Here is a 19,710-nt window from a genome sequence, read left to right as displayed (position 1 = left end):
GTTTTAACACCATACGAGTGTGATTCATATCTACAAAAAGTGAATAAAAAACCCTGACTGGTGCAGATTTAACATTGATTATGGGTTAATCATACATATGAACAATGAATGCAAACTCTACAGTGTTAACATTTAGGCCTGCATCCAATGGAATGAAAATGTTAAGTCTAATAAGGTGACATTTTAGTAACATTTCTGGACAAAAAAAAAAAAAATCAGTAAAAATTTTACTTGTCTTAAGGGTTTAAAATGTTAATAAATCAAATTTAGACCCATTTACTTTTTTTTTAATTGAGCCAAAAACAAAGAATTTGGGCTTGTAAAACAAGCCTCACTACATCAGAATCATTCTGCAACTGTCCACAGAACAATACAAAATTTTGCATTTGACTAAATACAACTTAACTTACAAAATAACTTACTGATAACTTAAAAATTACTTACTGCCTGAAATTACGCAGACAAATCCAGTATAAAAGTCTTAATCAAACAGTATAGAAGCACCACATACATGCTGTCATCTGGTCCATGTGAACACTGAAGATCAAACATTTACATTTACATTTAGGCATTTGGCAGACGCTCTTATCCAGAGCGACTTACATTTTTTTTTATCTCATTACACATCCGAGCAATTGAGGGTTAAGGGCCTTGCTTAAGGGCCCAACAGTGGCAACTTGGTGGTTGTGGGGTTTGAACCTGGGATCTTCCGAACCGTAATCCAATGCCTTAACCACTGAGCTACCCCTGACCCCGGTCTATAAAAACGTAAACTCTGCATCTCAGCTTCTTTTTCTTATCCATCACATGGAGTAAAGGCATGATAATGCTTATTGAAAGAAAGTGTTACCAGAGAATTCACCAGAAAATAGATACTATTACGCATCAACAGAATTTGTGTGATTCTAAAAAAGACTGGAAGCTCATGCTGAATCTCATTACAAACAAGACCGATTTGATATTCTGCACCATCAATTTTACCCCAATTAGTGCAACAGACATTTTCATTCTGTGGAGTTGAAAGAAACATAACCAATTCATTAACAACACCAGACTCTTCAAAATGGTTCAAAAACATCAGACCATATTCTTTGCATTGGAATGTCAATGTGTCCTAATTATACCCAATAGCCATCTGGTGTTTTTTTGGCCAAAGGCTTATGCTTTGCTTCAAATACTCCAAATACTTGCTCATACTATAAGTGCGCAACAGTAGGACCAATTTTCCTTATGCATGATGGGTAATGTATCATGAAATGATGTTTGGGTATTAAATTTCGGTCTGGGTACAATAGTTTAAAAAGTTGGTAGTGTTCATGAATTAAAGTGCTTAAGTACTACAGTCATCCCATAAATAATGCTTTAAAAAAAAAAAAAAAGGTAATTATTTATTATTTGTAACAAAAGAAGCAGCAACTACGCTTCGATTTGAAAGTTTGAAGCAGGCACTGTGTGTGTGTGTGTGTGTGTGTGTGCGTGTGTGTGTGTGTGTGTGAGTGTGTGTGAATCTAAAATAAGCTTCCCCTCTCCCCTTTCTTGTCTTACACAGTTACCCTTCCTCCACACACGAGCACGCGCACAACGAAAACGCTCGTTCATCGGAAAAATAAACAAGAAATCTCTCCAATGACAATCGACTGAGCGACACACTAATGGAATCACTGCTGTAAAGTAAACATAAAACAAATTAACCTGCACTTTACCTTTGAAAAGAATTGCGACAGAGCAGTGTTTTTGTGTAGAGCAGAGAGAAAGAGAGAGAGTGTGTGTGTGTGTGAAGGCGAAAGTAGGAGGAAAAAAGCAGGCTTAGCCTTGAGCAGAAAGAAAAAATGGATTTTTAACATCTCTAATGAGACTTGCTTTTGCTTTACACGCGCGCTGTACACACACTCATACAGACACAAAATAAAATATGTTTTACGCGCGCACACACGTGGTCACAGTGTTATAGTAAGCAGTACATGCGTACACAGATGTTGTCAGTGTGCGAGACTGAGTGTGTTCACTCCGCTCCACGCTGACCTAAAGTTTTTTTTAAATAATCAAATGTCTCTGTGTCACACGACGCAACGAATCGATTATGAAATTCGTTCCCAATGCTTTTAGTAATCTATTTTTGGCAATTTAATCGATTCTTTGTTGCAGCCCTAGATGCGATGCCTGCTTTGGTCATGTTACAAATCTCTGGGTTTCTGAACATGAATTTCAAACTCTCAAAAACAGGAATGTATATAAATGTATCATTTACAGGCACCTGGCAATAAGTAGCCGTTCCTTTGTCCCGTCTACTATCATACTTGACACACTAAAACTATTTCAACAGGTTCAACAATTCCCCATTTTTCAGTAAAATATCGATTTCTTTTAGAATCTGTTATTGAAAGAAGCAAAGGGGGTTTTCAAACCATTTAAACTACGTCTAACTTTTAAAGAATCGTTCACAGGAAAAGCAGAGACTACGCTGTGCTGAATCTTAGAGTGTATCTCAGTTACCAATTCGATGATACTACTGTACATTAGTGAAAGCACCACTTCCTTGTGAAGCGGATTTCACTTAGCACCACAAATGAACTACCGACACCAGGCTTTTTCGGAGACGAGTCTGCAGTTTATTGACAGAGGACAGACCTTTAACACACGCCTTCAGATTCGATGTGATTCATCGTGAACTTCTCAAGTCACACGCTGCTCTGCTTTCTTTCCTTTTTTTTTTTAACAACACAATAATGTTTTATACCACTATTTACATAGTAAATAAAATTAAATGATAAACTTAATCAACAATACATTAATATACTTAAATATCTTGGCCAATATATTTCAACTTGTCAAATCGTATAGTGGTTGTTTTTCTGATTTTGTTTCACATACCTGCAGTTTATTGACAGAGCAAAGACAATTAACACACACACACACACCTTCAGATTCGATGCAGAAAAAAAGACATTAGCATCGTCCTGCTGAACAGTAACTGTGTTTCTCATACACAGATTCGTCTATAAACATACATTCTGACTTTAAAACAAGTTTCTTATATTTACTGCACTCAATGTAATTTATCTGCAGACTTAATCAACCAAAAATAATTAGATAAGAGAGAACACTCATTAGAACGGAAAAAACCCCGCTCAATTTTGGCGCGGGCGGGAACATGAAACAAACATGTGCGTTTATAAAACTCTGAATATACATCAAAATCTCCAACGGATCAATACAAGTTCACTCATTTAAGTTTCATAACTACCTTATGATTCATACTTAACTCAAATTCCAATTTGTAAAGCACATTTTTATTCTTAGCATACCTGACTCTTCGTGATGGGAAGTTTGAATCATTTTAGTGACTCGGTTCTTTGAATCTCGCTCATCAAAATTAACGAATCTTTTTTTTTTTTTTGAGTCATTTAGTTCATTTCGTTCTTTTGATCAGAAATAAAATAAAATGTTACATTTTCAATAAACAGACGTCTACATACACACATTTTGGCCATAGTTCCAGTAATTAAAATATTACAATGAGGACATATTATAATAAACAGAATGAGTAGCTCATCATCATCTCTTCCAGTCTGAGTCGTTTGTTCTTTTGAATCTATTGCACCGCATAGCGTCTATGGGGGTCACGTGACCAAAAAACGAACGACTCGGACTAGATGAGTCATTGAGGTTTGCGCATGCGCGCCCAGTATCAAAATGGACGAATCACTCCCCGAGACGATGGAACGTATGAAAGGTAAAAAGGCCAAGAAACTTTAAGAGAATTTGGTTTATTAGAAAAAAAGAATAAAAAGACCCTATTTCATTTATATTCACTTATTTATTTATTTATTTTTTCTCTGTAATATATATTTTTTATTATTATTTCCTTGTTTCTATACTTTTTTTGTGTGTAATTAATGTGTGCCTTGTTTTTTGATCAACGTTTACACAACTTTATGATGCTATTATAAATCAGGCCCGTAGCCAGCCTAGTGCAAGGGGGGGTTCTTTTTTTTTTTTAAAAGTGGACCTTTTTTCTCAGTATTTTGTATTTGAGTATTTACTTATTTTGGATTTCGTTTTAAGGATTAAATACTGCATTTTTGTGACATGTGCTGGATTAGCTTGTTTGCTGGTATCATAATGTGCATGCTTTTGATGCACCAAAAATATTTACTACAATGTTGTCAAATTGCTTATCAAGATCACGTGCGCCTTTTTTCAAATTTTGCAAAATTCTCAAGATTCTCAGTATCTAATACCAGAGGGTGGAAAGTAACTAATGACATTTATTCGCGTTACTGTAATTAAGTACTTCTACTTTTTAAAGTAGTTTTTAAAATCTGTAATTTTACTTTTACTTACATATTTTTGTTTGAAGTATTGTACTTCGCTACATTTAAAATCATATTCGCTACTAAGTAAAATTAAAAGAATGAAAAATCATGAAAAATAATGCAATTGGGAAGGAAAAAAATTGCACCCTGGACAAAACAGATGCCAGTAATGCAGATATTAGCTGAAAGCGAAATGCCATCAAATTCTAATGAAGCAAACCATTATGACGGCCACTACTAGGTTGTAGACCACATTACAGTATGTATGTATGTATGTATGTATACCTGTCTGACCCATCCTGGTGCCCCGCTTCTGGCTGAAGATCTCGCCACATGGATGCCCCGTGTGTCTCTCTGGGATGCGTCTGGTGTCTGGGAATGATTCTCTCTACCTAGAAAATGGTTCTGGCCTTGACTGGTGTTGGCAACTGTTTCTCTGGGGACTTGACAGTTCGATAGTTCAGGACTGGAACTTCCTACAAGTCTACCTGGGTCTTCAATAACTACCTGGACTCCATATTAACATCAATTAACATCAGCTATTATAGCTGAACTGCCTGCCAACTAACACACTGTATAAATGCAGATCATTTACTGCTTTCTGTTTCACCCAAATGAGGATGGGTTCCCTGTTGAGTCTGGTTCCTCTCAAGGTTTCTTCCTATTACCATCTCAGAGAGTTTTTCCTTGCCACTGTCGCCTTCGGCTTGCTCACCAGAGACAAATTGACCATTTTGATTCATACACATTCACATTTCATACAAACTTAAATAATTTTTTTGATTGTGTAAAGCTGCTTTGCAACAATGACAATTGCTAAAAGCGCTATACAAATAAAATTGAATTGAATTGAATGTATGTTGCCCTTTTAAGAGTTGCCGCCCCCCACGTGTGCGTGTGCACTGCAGAGGTGTGTGTGTGTGTGTGTGTGAGAAGGAGAGAACGAAGTATAAGCTCAGGTGTGCTGCTTCTCCCCGCCCCGAAACATATTATCCACTTTGGGACCCGGTTTAAAAAAATAGCGGTTTCAGTCTCCTAAAATGTCGGATCTGTGTGGACGAAACGCCAATACGATAAAAAATGTAAACGTATACAGCAAAACGCGTCTCCGTGTGGACAGGCCCCCAGTGTAAGTATCTCTCTTCAAGCAAGTCTCTCTGGATAAGCGCGTCTGCCAAATGACTAAATGTAAATAAGGGGCCTGATTGAAATACCTGAATTCAATAATTTACAGGATTGGGGAGATACTTTTTTCCTATAGTGTATATCCTGTTTAAAAGGGTCGTAGGTGGCCTGGAGCCTATCCTGGGAGACTTATGACACGAGGCGAGATAGACCCAGGACAGGTTGCCAGTCTATCGCAGGGCACTTACACAAACACACTCCACAGGCAATTTGGAAACATCAATAAGCCTAATCTGACCGTGGACGCCAGTGGAGATTAACGTTGTATTTATTCCCATTTTACGGCCTTAGACTAAGGGCGATGTGGGAACAGCAATTAGCTAATCGGCACATTTTCGGCAGGATTGAGGAAGGCCGTCTAACTATATATAATAATAATTAATAACTTGTACCCTTCTAATTTAAAAGTATCCGTATAAAACGTGACACTAATGTCTTGGTTGGCGACTGCGAGTGACGTCAATCCCCATACAATTATGCCCCACAATATAGACCCACCCCTGATGCTGACTGACAGGTTTCCGTGTAACGCGTTGGAAATGCAATTGCAAATGAATTTCTAATTTCCGGTTCTACACTCAATTGCTCCCTGGACGAGACTCCCTCCTGGCCCCAGGCCACCTACCCCTGCCCAAAAAAAAAAAAAAACTGACAAAACTTCCCCCTTTTTTTCACACACCACACGTTTTATTGTCGTAATACTACATGTCGTTTTGTAACAGACCAATTTTGTCAAAAAAAAAAAAAAACTACTCATAACTTTAATAAATATACTCTGTACAAACAAATATTATTTAAGAAAAAATATTTTAAATTATTAAGACTAATATACAAATATAAAAAATATTTAAGACGTCCCTGAAACAGGACGCAGTTAAAATTGACATCAAAAGATTGTTGTTTACAATATTACTCTTAAAAATTGCTAATTTAAATAAACATGCCCTAACGTGCTTAATGATCTAATCTAATCTAATATAATATAATCTGAGGGAGGAACAATTAGCTCCTTGGTTAATTTACTGCCTCAAATTTTAAGCTTTGTCACATAACAAAGTTATAGCAAATGGAAAATGTCTTTTAAAAATCTACACATATGTAAATTACACTGGCTATGTACAGTATACTGTAAATATATTGTAAATACATTGGCTATAGCCAACATTAAAATAAACAATGGAAATAAATAACTGTACTTGCAACAGTTTTGTTGCAAAGCATAATTTTGTGGTTAAATTTAATTAGATCTCATGTTGTATACACTGCTGAAAAAACAATAGAGCCCTGCCCAAAAATAATAGAACTCTTATGGTTTATATATTAGGCTTTTATTGTGTTATTTTATTATATTATATTAAGGTAGCCCCAAGCATAGCAAGCATTATAAGCAAGAAGGCTAACAAACCTAAGAGTTAACGTTATACCACTGATGAACATAATGAGATGAATACCTTAATCATACAGAGAGAACATTGTTGCATACCTTTATCTTTTGCCCGTTTCTCTCCATCTTCTTTTCTTTTTTTTTCCTAAATTGGGCACCTGACAGCTTTGGCCTTTTTCTCTCCATCGCTGTGTTTACTTTGTAATCGACGATTCGACAATCAACAGATTTCTCCCAACGCTGTCACTTATGACTAGAAGTCAAGACTAAACCAATTCACCTCCACATCATAATTGTTTTTTATTACCTATTTTTATTTGCCATTTCAAACAATTATATAAATGAAAAAAGTGCTAATTATTGGTTTGTGTTTATAATATTTTGAATGCAATGTGCGTTATTTGTAAGAAAGTCAGGTGTCACTGACATAATTAAGCCCTCCTCCTTGTCCGCTTCATTTGGGAGAGGTGAACTGTACTCTGCGCCCCCCAACACGCCCCTCATTCCCTGTCCTCTCCGCTCGCACTCAGCTTCTGTGCGGCTCCTTCAGCAGCAGGGGCGGAAAAAGGTATCATAGATAATAGAAAACCGCTTAGCCCTGCCACGTGTAATGAAAAAATGCCGCCCCGGGCGCCTGCCCCGTTTGCCCATGCCTAAAACCGCCACTGAATACAGTCTCCCACTTTTCCATCAATTTATTAGCCATTTCAGGATTGAAGAGGAGTGTGAAGTCTTGGTTATCTTTAAAACACCAAAAACATGCATATCAGGACCTTTGGTTCATTTCACATGATTATTATTATTATTTTCAGATTATGCCAATCACTGGATAAACCTACCAGTCCTTAGGTATCTAAAAACTGGGGAAATGTTTTCAGAATATCCATGGTTTTATTTGGGTCATTAACAAGTCCATGTTTGTGATGGAAAGTTTCTTAAAGAAGATCTGACCTTCTTTAGAAGCATGGCAAAGCAAGGCAATGGTCTCTCTCACTGCGTCTTCACAAGTTGCTCTTTAGGGTTGATGGATCTCTTCAAGGAAGGTCCTCCCAGGTCAGAGCTAGCTGTATCACCCTTAGCAGCACAATGAGATGTATTCCTTTGCACTTTAGTCGCCAGGCAAGGTAGCCAGTTCTGCTGTCAACATCATAGAAAAAGAAAAAGAAACAGATTCAGCTTCAACAGCTTCAGCAAACCCTTTTCTATTCTAACATGACTGAGCCCCAGTGCACAAAGCAAGGACTTTAAAGACATGGTTTCATGAGTTTGGCATGGAAGAACTTGACCAGCCTGAACACAGAGCCCTGACCTCAACCGCATCGAGAACCTTTGGGATGAACTGGAACGGAGATTATGAGCCAAGCCTTCTCGTCCTACATCATTGCCTGACCTCATAAACGCTCTACAGAATGAATTCACACAGAATCTCTCTAAAATTCTGTGGAAGAGTGGAAGTGGTTATAGCTGCAAAACTGGGACAGACTCCATATTGTATTTGGATTGAATGTCATTGCGGGTTTGACCAAATACTTTTGTCCACACAGTGTAGACAATGAATGAGTGAGTGAGTTATGTGTTGAATTCATGTGTAATATCTATTATTTTTGTTTGTTTCACTATTGCATTGTGTTGTGGCTTAATCAATATTGTCCTTGTGCTTGGACTTTAATAAAAAGCAGAAAACGATGTGAAAATGATGTGAAAGTGTCATAAATGTCCTGTCCAGAAAGCTTTGTGAACATCCAGAGCAGTCACGACAATACACAGAAATGTGTTCTAGTGATGGGTCGTTCATGAATGATTTGTTCTTTTTGAACGAATCTTTAACGTGACTCTAAAGAACAAGTATCTCTTTCTTTCTCAATGACTCTTCTACTCCGAGTCGTTCGTTCTTTTGTCACGTTATAGAATCTATTGCATTGCATAGACGCTATGCAATGCAATAGATTCAAAAGAACGAACTACTCGGATTGAAAGATATGTGAGGCGAGCTGCTCATTCTGTTTATTATAATATGTCCTTAGTTTCATTGTAATATTTTCATTACTGAACCTATAGCCAAAATTTGTGTATGTAGATGCACTGGGGATCTTTTTTTATTGAAAATGCAACATTTTATTTTATTTCTGATCAAAGGAACGAAATAAACTAAATGACTCCAAAAAAGATTCGTTCATTTTGATAAACGAAGATTTAAAAAAAAACTGAGTCACCAAAATGATTCAAACTTCCCATCACTAGTCCATGCTCAAACCAGCCAGTACAGCCTGGTGCGCGCGCGCACACAGACACGCGCACGCCATTACGTCGGCACGCGCTTCTTTCGCGCGTGCGCTGTGCGGTGTGCATTTTGAACCAGGATGGCGGTGTTACTGGAAACAACATTAGGCGACATTGTGGTTGACTTATACACCGAGGAAAGACCCAAAGGTAGGATTTAACTACAAATAACAACCGCTTTAGATATATAATATAATGTAGAAATAAATAAAGTCGCTATTGGTTTAAGTACCTTGTAGTAAACAGGGATAAGCAGAGCAGTGTTTGTGTGTGTGCTAGCCTGGTAGCATATGGCTAATATCAGAGCAGAGTCATGAGAAAAACAAGCTCCAGAGCATAAATACAGTGTTATTGTAGTATTATATAAACACACACACACACACACACACACACACACAATACCAGTCAAAAGTTTAAACACATTCTAACTTCAAAGTCTTTCCTACATTTTGATTACATTTCTCTCTCCACTCTTAAACAATACTGAACACATGCAAAATATACAATCATCTCCTTTAAACAGTTGATCTTGAGGTGTTTAAACAGCTGATCTTGAGATGTACAGTATCTGTTACTTCTGCTCTGTAAATCCTTCATAATGGCTCAAGGTGCTGTTTGAGGTTAACTGGTGATTTCTGAGTCAAGTCAAGTGGGCTTTTATTGTCATTTCAAGCATATACAGTTTAGTACATCATGACACAATATAGCGTTCCTCCAGGAACAAGGTGCTACATATGACATAAGTTTACAACATAAATTAGCAAAAAAAAAAAAAAAACTAACTAACTAAGTCCTATACAGAAAAGGCAACGTAAAGTGCATGTGCAAATGTGCAGACAAAAGTGACAACGCAACACAACAACATAATACGTTTCAAACTCCAGGTGAAGCCGGTGACTCTAAATGAACTTCAGCTCTACAGCAGGTCGGTTTTGGTCTTGTTCTCCTGGGAAGGTCTTCATGAGAGACAGGTTCATCATGGAGCTTGATGGGTTTCGCAAACTCACTCACAGTTTTCATGATAACTGTTCAGGAGCAGCTGATCTTCATGTCTTAAAATAATAACTGTCACATTAAAATGACCTAATTCCATATGTGTCACTTAGGCCACTACGGCCCTATTAGAGTCTGACTGATGATGTCGGCAGAACGCAATAATTCGTTGTTTTTGGTAGATTTATGTTTAAAGCTTCAATCCTGGTCAGAGTGTAATCTGACCAGGATTACTCACAGTCTGTTAAAGGTTTTTTTTAATAAGACTATAGACACAAACAAAAAGAAATGAAATAAAGTGTAAAAACCTTTTTTTTTTTTTTTTGCCTTTCTCAGCCTGCTTGAACTTCTTGAAGCTGTGTAAAATCAAATACTACAACTACTGTCTCATTCACAATGTCCAGGTAAGAACCAGCACTCAGTCACCAGGCAGCACTCGGATATGAATCTGTTAAGATTTTAAATCAGATTAACATTAAACCAACTTATTAACCTGGTTTTGGAAAGTGAGGTGTGAGGGGATGATATTAAGTTAGACCATATAGTTTACAATTCATACAAAGTCCTGTCACTGGTACAGCGTCAATACATTTCCTGATGTAATAAAAATACATTTTAATATATATTTTTTTATTATTATTATTATTTACAAGCCAATAATGTCACCATCAAATCTAAATTTTGTTACACAGAGATAATCCAAGTAAATACAAAATTCTGTTTTTAAGCAGTTATTTCATTTATTAAGAGATAAAGCCGTCCAGACTTACCTGGCCCTATGTGGAAAAAGCTAAACCATGAATAAACTGTTATTTTTGGAAATCTGAGTTAAACCCAGACCTGATTACTGTCAGACCTGTTAAATCAAGAGGAAAAAAAATTCTGTGCTCTTTAAAAAAAAAAAATCCTGAAGAAGAATGTCTTGCCATCGGTTTGTGACACTTAAGCTCAGGTGCACTTGGGTTTTGCAGCAGATCAAGGATTTGAAACACACCAGCAAAGTTCACCACTGAATCACAAAAAAAAAAAGAAGCCAAAATAAAGGTTTTGGAGTGGCCTAGTAAAAAATCTGGACTTAATTGCGATTGAGATCCTTAAACAGGCCACTCATGTTTAGAAAACCCTCCAACGTACCTAAATTAAAACAATTCTGGAAAGAAGAGCGGGTCAGAATTCCTCCACAGCGATGGGAAAGACTCATCTCAGTTATTTTCACCAAGGGTGGTCACCTAGTTATTGTGTGGAGGGGCAATTACTTTTTCACACAGGGACAGATAGGTTTTGACACCTTTTTTAAAAATCTTATTTTATTTTTAATCTTATTTATCTCAATAAATTACATCATCATTCAAATACTGAGTTTTGTGTAATATTAAAAATAAGAATCACGATCTGAATCATTTGTGTGGTGAATATAAAAGAAAAATCATGAAGGGGCAAATACTTTTTTACAGCACTGTGTGTAAAATTTTTTTTATGCAGCACTTTCGATTTTTGCATAAAGTTTTTTTTTTTTTTATCAGACTGGACATACTGTGTGTATATAAGTATGAGGTGTCATTATTTTGGCTGATGTCGCCGAGCCCTGATGCTGAAACAGATTAATAAATGTTCATCTGTCAGTGAGGAACTTGTGAGAGCGTGTGGAAGTAATTTTACTGTAACTGTGAATGTGTACGTGCTTTGTTGGCTAGACTGTAGTTACAGATCTGTAACGTGCTCCTGTTCTCTTTATTTCCTCATTCAGAGAGACTTCATCATTCAGACTGGAGATCCTACAGGCACTGGCCGAGGAGGAGAGTCCGTGTTCTGGTCAGTAATAAACACCTCCTGATGATGATGACGATGATGATGATTTAATAAGTCTGTGATTTTAGCGACTCGTGGACTGACACTATACATTTATACATTTGTGTGTGTGTGTGGTGTCAGTAAGCTGTACGGGGATCAGGCGCGCTTCTTTGATGCAGAGAAGGCGCCCCGGATCAAACACAAGAAGAAAGGGACCGTCTCCATGGTGAACAACGGCAACGATCAGCACGGCTCTCAGGTTTGTTTTTACACGCGTGTCTTCTGGTGTTGATTTGTTCACTTCCTTTAATAAATCTGATTTGCTTCCTGTTTTGTCTTATATATACTAATACACCAGTACTAAGACTTGTGTTCCTGGTCTTTCAGTTCCTGATCACTAGCGGAGAGAACCTGGACTACCTGGATAGCGTCCACACCGTGTTCGGGGAGGTCTCGGAAGGAATGGACGTCTTGGCCAAAATCAACGAGGCGTTCGTGGACAAAGACTTCGTTCCCTACCAGGACATCAGGTCAGACAGACTGTGTCTCGGGTCCTATACGTGTCCATGAGAATCATTTTGGAAAACTGACTGATGTCCATTATGTTAAACCAGTGCGCTCTGGTTGCAGAATAAATCACACGGTTATTCTGGACGACCCGTTTGATGACCCCCCGCACCTGCCGGTGCCGGATAGATCCCCTGAGCCCACCAAAGAGCAGCTGGACGTGAGTGTCTAAACTGTTAGATGGGTCTCGTAATTTGTGTGTTTAAGGGTCAATTAAGCATGGAAAAAAATGCTGACTGGAAAAAATATATGTAATAAAATCAATAAGGTCATCATGCAGGTGTGTGTTGTTAGAGGTATTACAGTGTGATAATTTTTGTCAAAATACACTGACTGATGTACTGACTAACTGATTCACTGACTGAAATAATGAGTTACATACTAACTGACTTTCTGACTGATTAACTGAAGTATTTACTGACATGTACTGAGCGACTGTTTTACTGACTGAATTATTTAATTATGGATTTACTGACTGACTGACACTCAGATTGATTGAATGATTCACTGACCGACTGGCTCTCGGACTGACTCACTAACTGATTACATCGGTGAGTCTGTCAGTCATTTAATCTGTCAGTCACTAAATCTGTCAGTCAGTGAGTCTGTCAGTCAGTCAGTCAGTCATTCCCTCTGTGAGTCAATAACAAACAAGATCTGACTAATTTACTAACTGCATGACTGGTTCACTGACTGACTTTCTGATTGATTCACAGACTGAATTACTGACATGTACTGAGAGACCTTTTTACTGAATAAATGATTTCCCGATGTATTTACTGACTGACTCCTTGAATCTGTCACTGACTGACTGATTCACTAACAGATTCACTGACAGTCTCACTAATCGACTCATTGACTAACTGAATCACTAACAGATTCACTGACTTACTGACTGACAGACTCACTGATGTAATCACTCACAAACGAGATCTGACTAATTAACACACTGCATGACTGATTCACTGACTGAATTACTGAATTCACTGACTGATGCTCACTGACAGACTCACTGATGGACTCCTGGCCTGACTGATTTACTCTGTGTGTGTCCCCCAGAGTGGCCGTATTGGAGCTGATGAAGTGATAAACGATGCTGAAGGGAAGGATGCAGAGGAGCTGGATGAAGTGATAAAAGACAAGGAGGCAAAGACACAGGCCATCCTCCTGGAAATGGTGAGACCCACCCTTTTCTCTGTATTTTTTTTTTCTTTCTTTCTTTCTTTCTTTTTTTCTCACCACCTCTCTGTGTCAGTCTCACATTGTGTGTGTGTGTTCATTCTAGGTGGGTGATCTGCCCGACGCTGACGTTAAACCCCCGGAGAACGTGCTGTTTGTGTGTAAGCTGAACCCGGTCACCACCGACGAGGACCTGGAGATTATCTTCTCTCGCTTCGGTTCAATCCAGTGGTGCGAGACTCCACACCATCATCACTGTATCACTTTATCAGAAAAACACTTCCGCAGGGGAAGGGGGGAGGGGTTCATTAGTTCTGAGGCAAAAACAAGTCATTATCTTCATCGAATTATTACTATTATTAATTTAAATGAAACGGGGGATACGGGACGAGACGGAGACGCGAGATTCAATCTGAGTTTGAGGTTTTTTTTCTGTTCACAGCTGTGAGATCATCAGGGACTGGAAGACGGGCGAGTCTCTGTGCTACGCTTTCATCGAGTTTGAGAAGGTTCGTTATAACGCTGCAAGATTAATCAGGAGAAAAATAATCACAATCTCCATTCATGCAGACACACGATCGATCAAGAAACATCCTGATTGACATTTTAGCACGAATGGTATCGTACAGAACACAACATTAAATACTCAGGAGTTTGTTGGTGCTGTTAGTTTAATTAAACACTGCCTTTAATAATAAAGAAACAGTTTGACTTAGACTAGCAAATCTCACTGTAAAATTCAAATGATACTGTAAATAAGTAAAAGTATAAAAATGTTTTAAAATTAAGTACAGTAACCCTTTTTTTTCTTTTAAGTTTGATTTTAAGTTCTAGTACCTTAGTTTGAAAGAAATTAGTGGGAGAAATTAGCAAAGCCTAAACAATATAGAGAGAGCGCTATTAAAAATACTGCTTTAGTCTTTGTCCTTTAGTACGTCACTAAAAATACATCCAGTATTATACATCGTCTGCCTCCAAGTCCTGCCCTCCTGTGGTGTACTAATGAATAGATACAGAACATGAGCTACTGAGAAATATTACGCACAACAAAATGCCATTATCAGTTACTACCTTATTAATCGGGTGTGTTATTAATAGAAATGAATTGGTTAATAATTAGTCGTTAACATCCCAAGTCTGGTTTCTACGCTAATGCAGGACAAATGAATCAGTATTTCTAACAATATTCCTTTTTAATAAAAAAAAACATCAACAAAAAAAAAAAACATAGCAGGACAAATGGATCAGTATTTCAATTGTCTGATTTGTCAGTGATGTGGGTTTAATATAAAAACAAACAAACAAAAAGGAATAGTTCTGGTTAAGGGGAAAAAACTAATTAGATAATTAAAAACCTTTTCTGAATGGAAGTGTGTGTGTTTGGTAGAGCAGGAAAAACACTAAAATGTGCAGGACATGGTTAAAAACTGATGTCCAGTATATACAGTATGTGAGGCTTCAATTAAGCTTCTAAGTGTACAGTCGTGGCCAAAAGTTTTAAGAATGACACAAATATTAGTTTTTACAAAGTTTGCTGTTAAACTGCTTTTAGATCTTTGTTTCAGTTGTTTCTGTGATGTACTGAAATATAATTACAAGCACTTCATACATTTCAAAGGCTTTTATCCACAATTATTTATAACATTTATGCAAAGAGTCAGTATTTGCAGTGTTGGCCCTTCTTTTTCAGGACCTCTGCAATTCGACTGGGCTTTCAATCAACTTCTAGGCCAAATCCTGAATGATAGCAACCCATTCTTTCATAATCACTTTTTGGAGTTTGTCGGAATTAGTGGGTTTTTGTTTGTCCGCCCGCCTCTTGAGGATTGACCACAAGTTCTCAATGGGATTAAGATCTGGGGAGTGTCCAGGCCATGGACCCAAAATTTTGGTCCCCGAGCCACTTATTTATCACTTTTGCCTTATGGCACGGTGCTCCATCGTGCTGGAAAATACATTGTTCTTCACCAAACTGTTGTTGGATTGTTGGAAGAAGTTGCTGTTGGAGGGTGTTTTGGTACCATTCTTTATTCATGGCTGTGTTTTTGGGCAAAATTGCGAGTGAGCCTACTCCCTTGGATGAGAAGAAACCCCACACATGAATAGTCTCAGAATGCTTTACTGTTGGCATGACACAGGACTGATGGTAGCACTCACCTTTTCTTTTCCAGACAAGCCTTTTTCCAGATGCCCCAAACAGAGAGGCTTCATCTGAGAATATGACTTTGCCCCAGTCCTCAGCAGTCCATTCACCATACTTTCTACAGAAGATCAATCTGTCCCTGATGTTTTTTTTGGAGAGAAGTTGCTTCTTTGCTGCCCTTCTTGACACCAGGCCATCTTTCAAAAGTCTTCGCCTCACTGTGCGTGCAGATGCACTCACACCTGCCTGCTGCCATTCCTGAGCAAGCTCTGCACTGGTGGCACTCCGATCCCGCAGCTGAATCCTCTTTAGGAGACGATTCTGGCGCTTGCTGGACTTTCTTGGACGCCCTAAAGCCTTCTTAACAAGAATTAAACCTCTTTCCTTGAAGTTCTTGATGATCCTATAAATTGTTGATTTAGGTGCAATCTTTGTAGCCACAATATCCCTGCCTGTGAAGCCATTTTTATGCAACGCAATGATGGCTGCACGCATTTCTTTGCAGGTCACTATGGTTAACAATGGAAGAACAATGATTTCAAGCATCGCCCTCCTTTTAACATGTCAAGTCTGCCATTCTAACCCAATCAGCCTGACATAATGATCTCCAGCCTTGTGCTCGTCAACATTCTCACCTGAGTTAACAAGACGATTACTGAAATGATCTCAGCAGGTCCTTTAATGACAGCAATGAAATGCAGTGGAAAGGGTTTTTTTTGGGATTAAGTTAATTTTCATGGCAAAGAAGGACCATGCAATTCATCTGATCACTCTTTATAACATTCTGGAGTATATGCAAATTGCTGTTATAAAAACTTAAGCAGCAACTTTCCAATTTCCAATATTTATGTAATTTTCAAAACTTTTGGCCACGACTGTAGATGCAGCCCAAGGCCTCCAGGGGGCAGCATGAATTAATTCAGTCTTCCATGAGAAACCTAGGACAAGAACACACACAGTTGTTAAGCGTGCTTCATGTTCCACTGACTGTTTAAATGTGTGGTGTTGAGTTTACGGCAGACTGACTGACTCGTGTCGGCGAGTCGCTGGAGTTCATCCTTAAACATATTTGTGTTTCAGGTGGACGACTGTGAGAAAGCATATTTTAAGATGGACAACGTGCTGATTGACGACCGACGCATTCACGTGGACTTTAGTCAGTCTGTGTCCAAGATCAAATGGAAGGGAAAAGGTTTGTGTGTGTTTTTACACTTTAATAGTCTTTTTTTTAATCGTTGTGTAATAAATGATCGCAGTGCCTTTTAGTATTTCAGTTTATAAAACGTGTGTTTGCGTCACCCACAGGTGGGAAGTACACGAAAGACGATTTCAAGGCCTATGAGAAAGACCTGGACAACAGATCCAAACTGGCTCTGAAAGACAAACTCAAACCCAAGCAGGAGTATCCTTCTCATCGTCTCATTCACATACTGTAGAAGTTTTTATTTGTCCTACATCTGTTAGTTTCTCCTTAACTTCTTCCTGAAAGTTCTCGCTACGATCTCCTCCTGGACGAGGAAGAGGAGGACGTGGGGCGGAGGGACGACAGGAAGCAGCAGGAGAAGAGGCGGCAGTCGTACGACGAAGACGACAGGAGGGCAAAGAAACCCAGGGTACGGGGCGGGGGGTTATATTTTGGAGTAATACAGGGTTTAGGGTCTTATTGATCACACCTGCAGTGTCAGTTTTATGTGTATGTGTAATTATATATATATTTATATATATAGCAATTGTTTTTTTGTATTTTTTTTTGCTTTAGGACACCGATCAGACCTGGAAAGAGCGCAGAGAGGGCAAGCGACGGTCGCGCTCTCGCTCCAGAGACCGTGAGAAGGACAGACACCGAGAGAGGGACAGAGGGAGAGACAGGGACGGTCACCATAAACATGGCAAGCACAAGCAGAAAAGCCACAACCGCGATCACAGCCGCAGCCCCAAGAGGTCAAAGGACAAGGAGCGCAGCCGACATCGCTGAGACCTTAGTATTATGGGATGCTGATGTACACGATGCACAACACCACCGCCAACACACGAGGAAAACCTGTAGAGATTATTAAAATGTTCGCGCGTCTTTACAGGAGCGCTTTATTCACTAAAATCCGTATACAGTACAACACTGCACGCGAGGCTCAAAACAGTAATCAGGAGGGGATTTTTATTTATGTTTTGGTATAATTTTATGTTTTGTAAATGTGAACTGGAATGTTACCAAAAACCAATGAATCAATAAACTTAAGAATAAATAAATAAATAAAAAAACGTCTCCGATACTTTTTTTGTTGCTGTCGTCCGGATGTTTTTGCGGACAGAAATATTTCTCAATTTTATTTCCTTCATTTTTGGTTGATAAAAATCTAAAGGATTCAATAAAACACAATTGAAATGTCAGTATGGAGCCGTGCAGTTATTTAATCACAAAAGCCTGCAATTTGTTACATGTAATGTACATACAATCTGGAATTGATGTAGAGTTTGTCAGTTTTTTTTTTTTTATATATATAAAAGGATGTTTGCCAATAAATTTTTAACAAGATCATGTGTGCAGTTATTAATCGTTAGCCTGGATAAATGTTTAAATGTAAAATAGTGCATTTAATAGTTAAATATCACAATTTTAAAGCAATGTGATTATATATACATATTATTTAAATTAAATCATGCAGCTCCATTTAAAATGCATCAAGATCAGCTTTGAACCCAAAATAAATGTGTACATTTGTGTCCTGAAACAACGAAACTTATCCGAGAGTGTTGAAATGCAGTTTTTTTCAAACCTGCTGAGCAAATTCATACTGGATCTCCACAATCAGTTCTGATTTTATTTTATGTCATGCCAATATTTTTACTTAACAAGATCATTTGTGCAAAGTACAAGTTTTTGTATTGCCACTTGTTCTGCTTTACAATAACTTCCAGGTACTGGGTTTAAATCCCTTGTTCCACACACCAAGTAGTGCCCTTGATTAGGCTTTTAGCTTTGTTTTAAAAGCTAGCTAGCTTTGTAGCTCACTTGAGTGTGTAAATGCAACACTAAGGCAATTCCGAGTGATTTAGAAGCAGTTATTAAAGTGTTGTTCAAGATGACATTGATATCAGATGTGTTTCTTTATTTTTTGCTGTAAGTGCTTCTGTGACGGTTTTGTTATCGTCTATTATCAGCACTCATGGAACGGCTCTCTTCCAGTCAGATTACTCGGTCAGAAATAACCAGGTTAACAGCTGTCTGAGGAAGATAAAGGCAACTCTACCATCAGTGAACTAAAAATGACAATTTGACACAGCGAGTGGTCGACATTGATTTATTTGTATTTAAACGCATCAAGCTCGTAGTACAGATATTTAGCACATCTTGATCAACCAAGGAGACAGCAGGAGAATCAGAATAGCAAGGGTTTTCCCCTTACCCCTCAACGTCCAGAGCACGGTCCAAAAAAAAAAAGGTTAAAAAAAAAAATGAATACACCGCATCACCACAAAATCTTTGGAGGGAATTATCAGGGAGGGGGAAGGAAAAAAAAAAAGATGCAATTGGTCCACATAATGTATAGAAAAAAATAAGTACAAAAATATGCAAATTTTAAAAAAGGCAATGCATCAAATCTACGGTGCTGGAGAAAAAAATAAATTATAATTCATCTACTTTGGCTCGACTACCTCCTGTTAAATTAAATGGTCCTTAGGGAAGAAGAGTGTTTAAAAAAAAAAAAAAAATTTCCCTGATGAAACCGAGAGAGAGACGCTGTCCACGCCTTTATTTTAAATAAAAAGTGTTAATACAATTCAAGGGGAATCTGCTATTATTCGAGACGCTACACTCTACAATCTATTCGCGCACACACGTCAGGATTCTACTTAAACACGACTAATTTGCT

General features: G+C 38.1%; 1 protein-coding gene across 1 annotated transcript; it reads left to right on the top strand.

The window, feature by feature from the left end:
* The first annotated feature begins 9,206 nt into the window (after positions 1-9,206).
* ppil4 (peptidylprolyl isomerase (cyclophilin)-like 4) lies at positions 9,207-18,098 on the top strand. The gene is made up of 13 exons (XM_053479873.1): positions 9,207-9,315; positions 10,495-10,562; positions 11,906-11,970; positions 12,091-12,208; positions 12,337-12,479; positions 12,580-12,676; positions 13,576-13,692; positions 13,802-13,926; positions 14,138-14,204; positions 16,919-17,030; positions 17,144-17,240; positions 17,328-17,451; positions 17,598-18,098. The coding sequence occupies exons 1-13, from the start codon at positions 9,246-9,248 to the stop codon at positions 17,811-17,813; spliced, it is 1,419 nt and encodes a 472-aa protein (XP_053335848.1). The 5' UTR covers positions 9,207-9,245; the 3' UTR covers positions 17,814-18,098.
* The last annotated feature ends 1,612 nt before the right edge of the window (positions 18,099-19,710 follow it).

This window comes from Clarias gariepinus, chromosome 2 (assembly GCF_024256425.1).
Source record: "Clarias gariepinus isolate MV-2021 ecotype Netherlands chromosome 2, CGAR_prim_01v2, whole genome shotgun sequence".
Classification (NCBI taxonomy): Eukaryota; Metazoa; Chordata; class Actinopteri; order Siluriformes; family Clariidae; genus Clarias; species Clarias gariepinus.
This window is presented reverse-complemented; position numbering and strand designations above follow the sequence as displayed.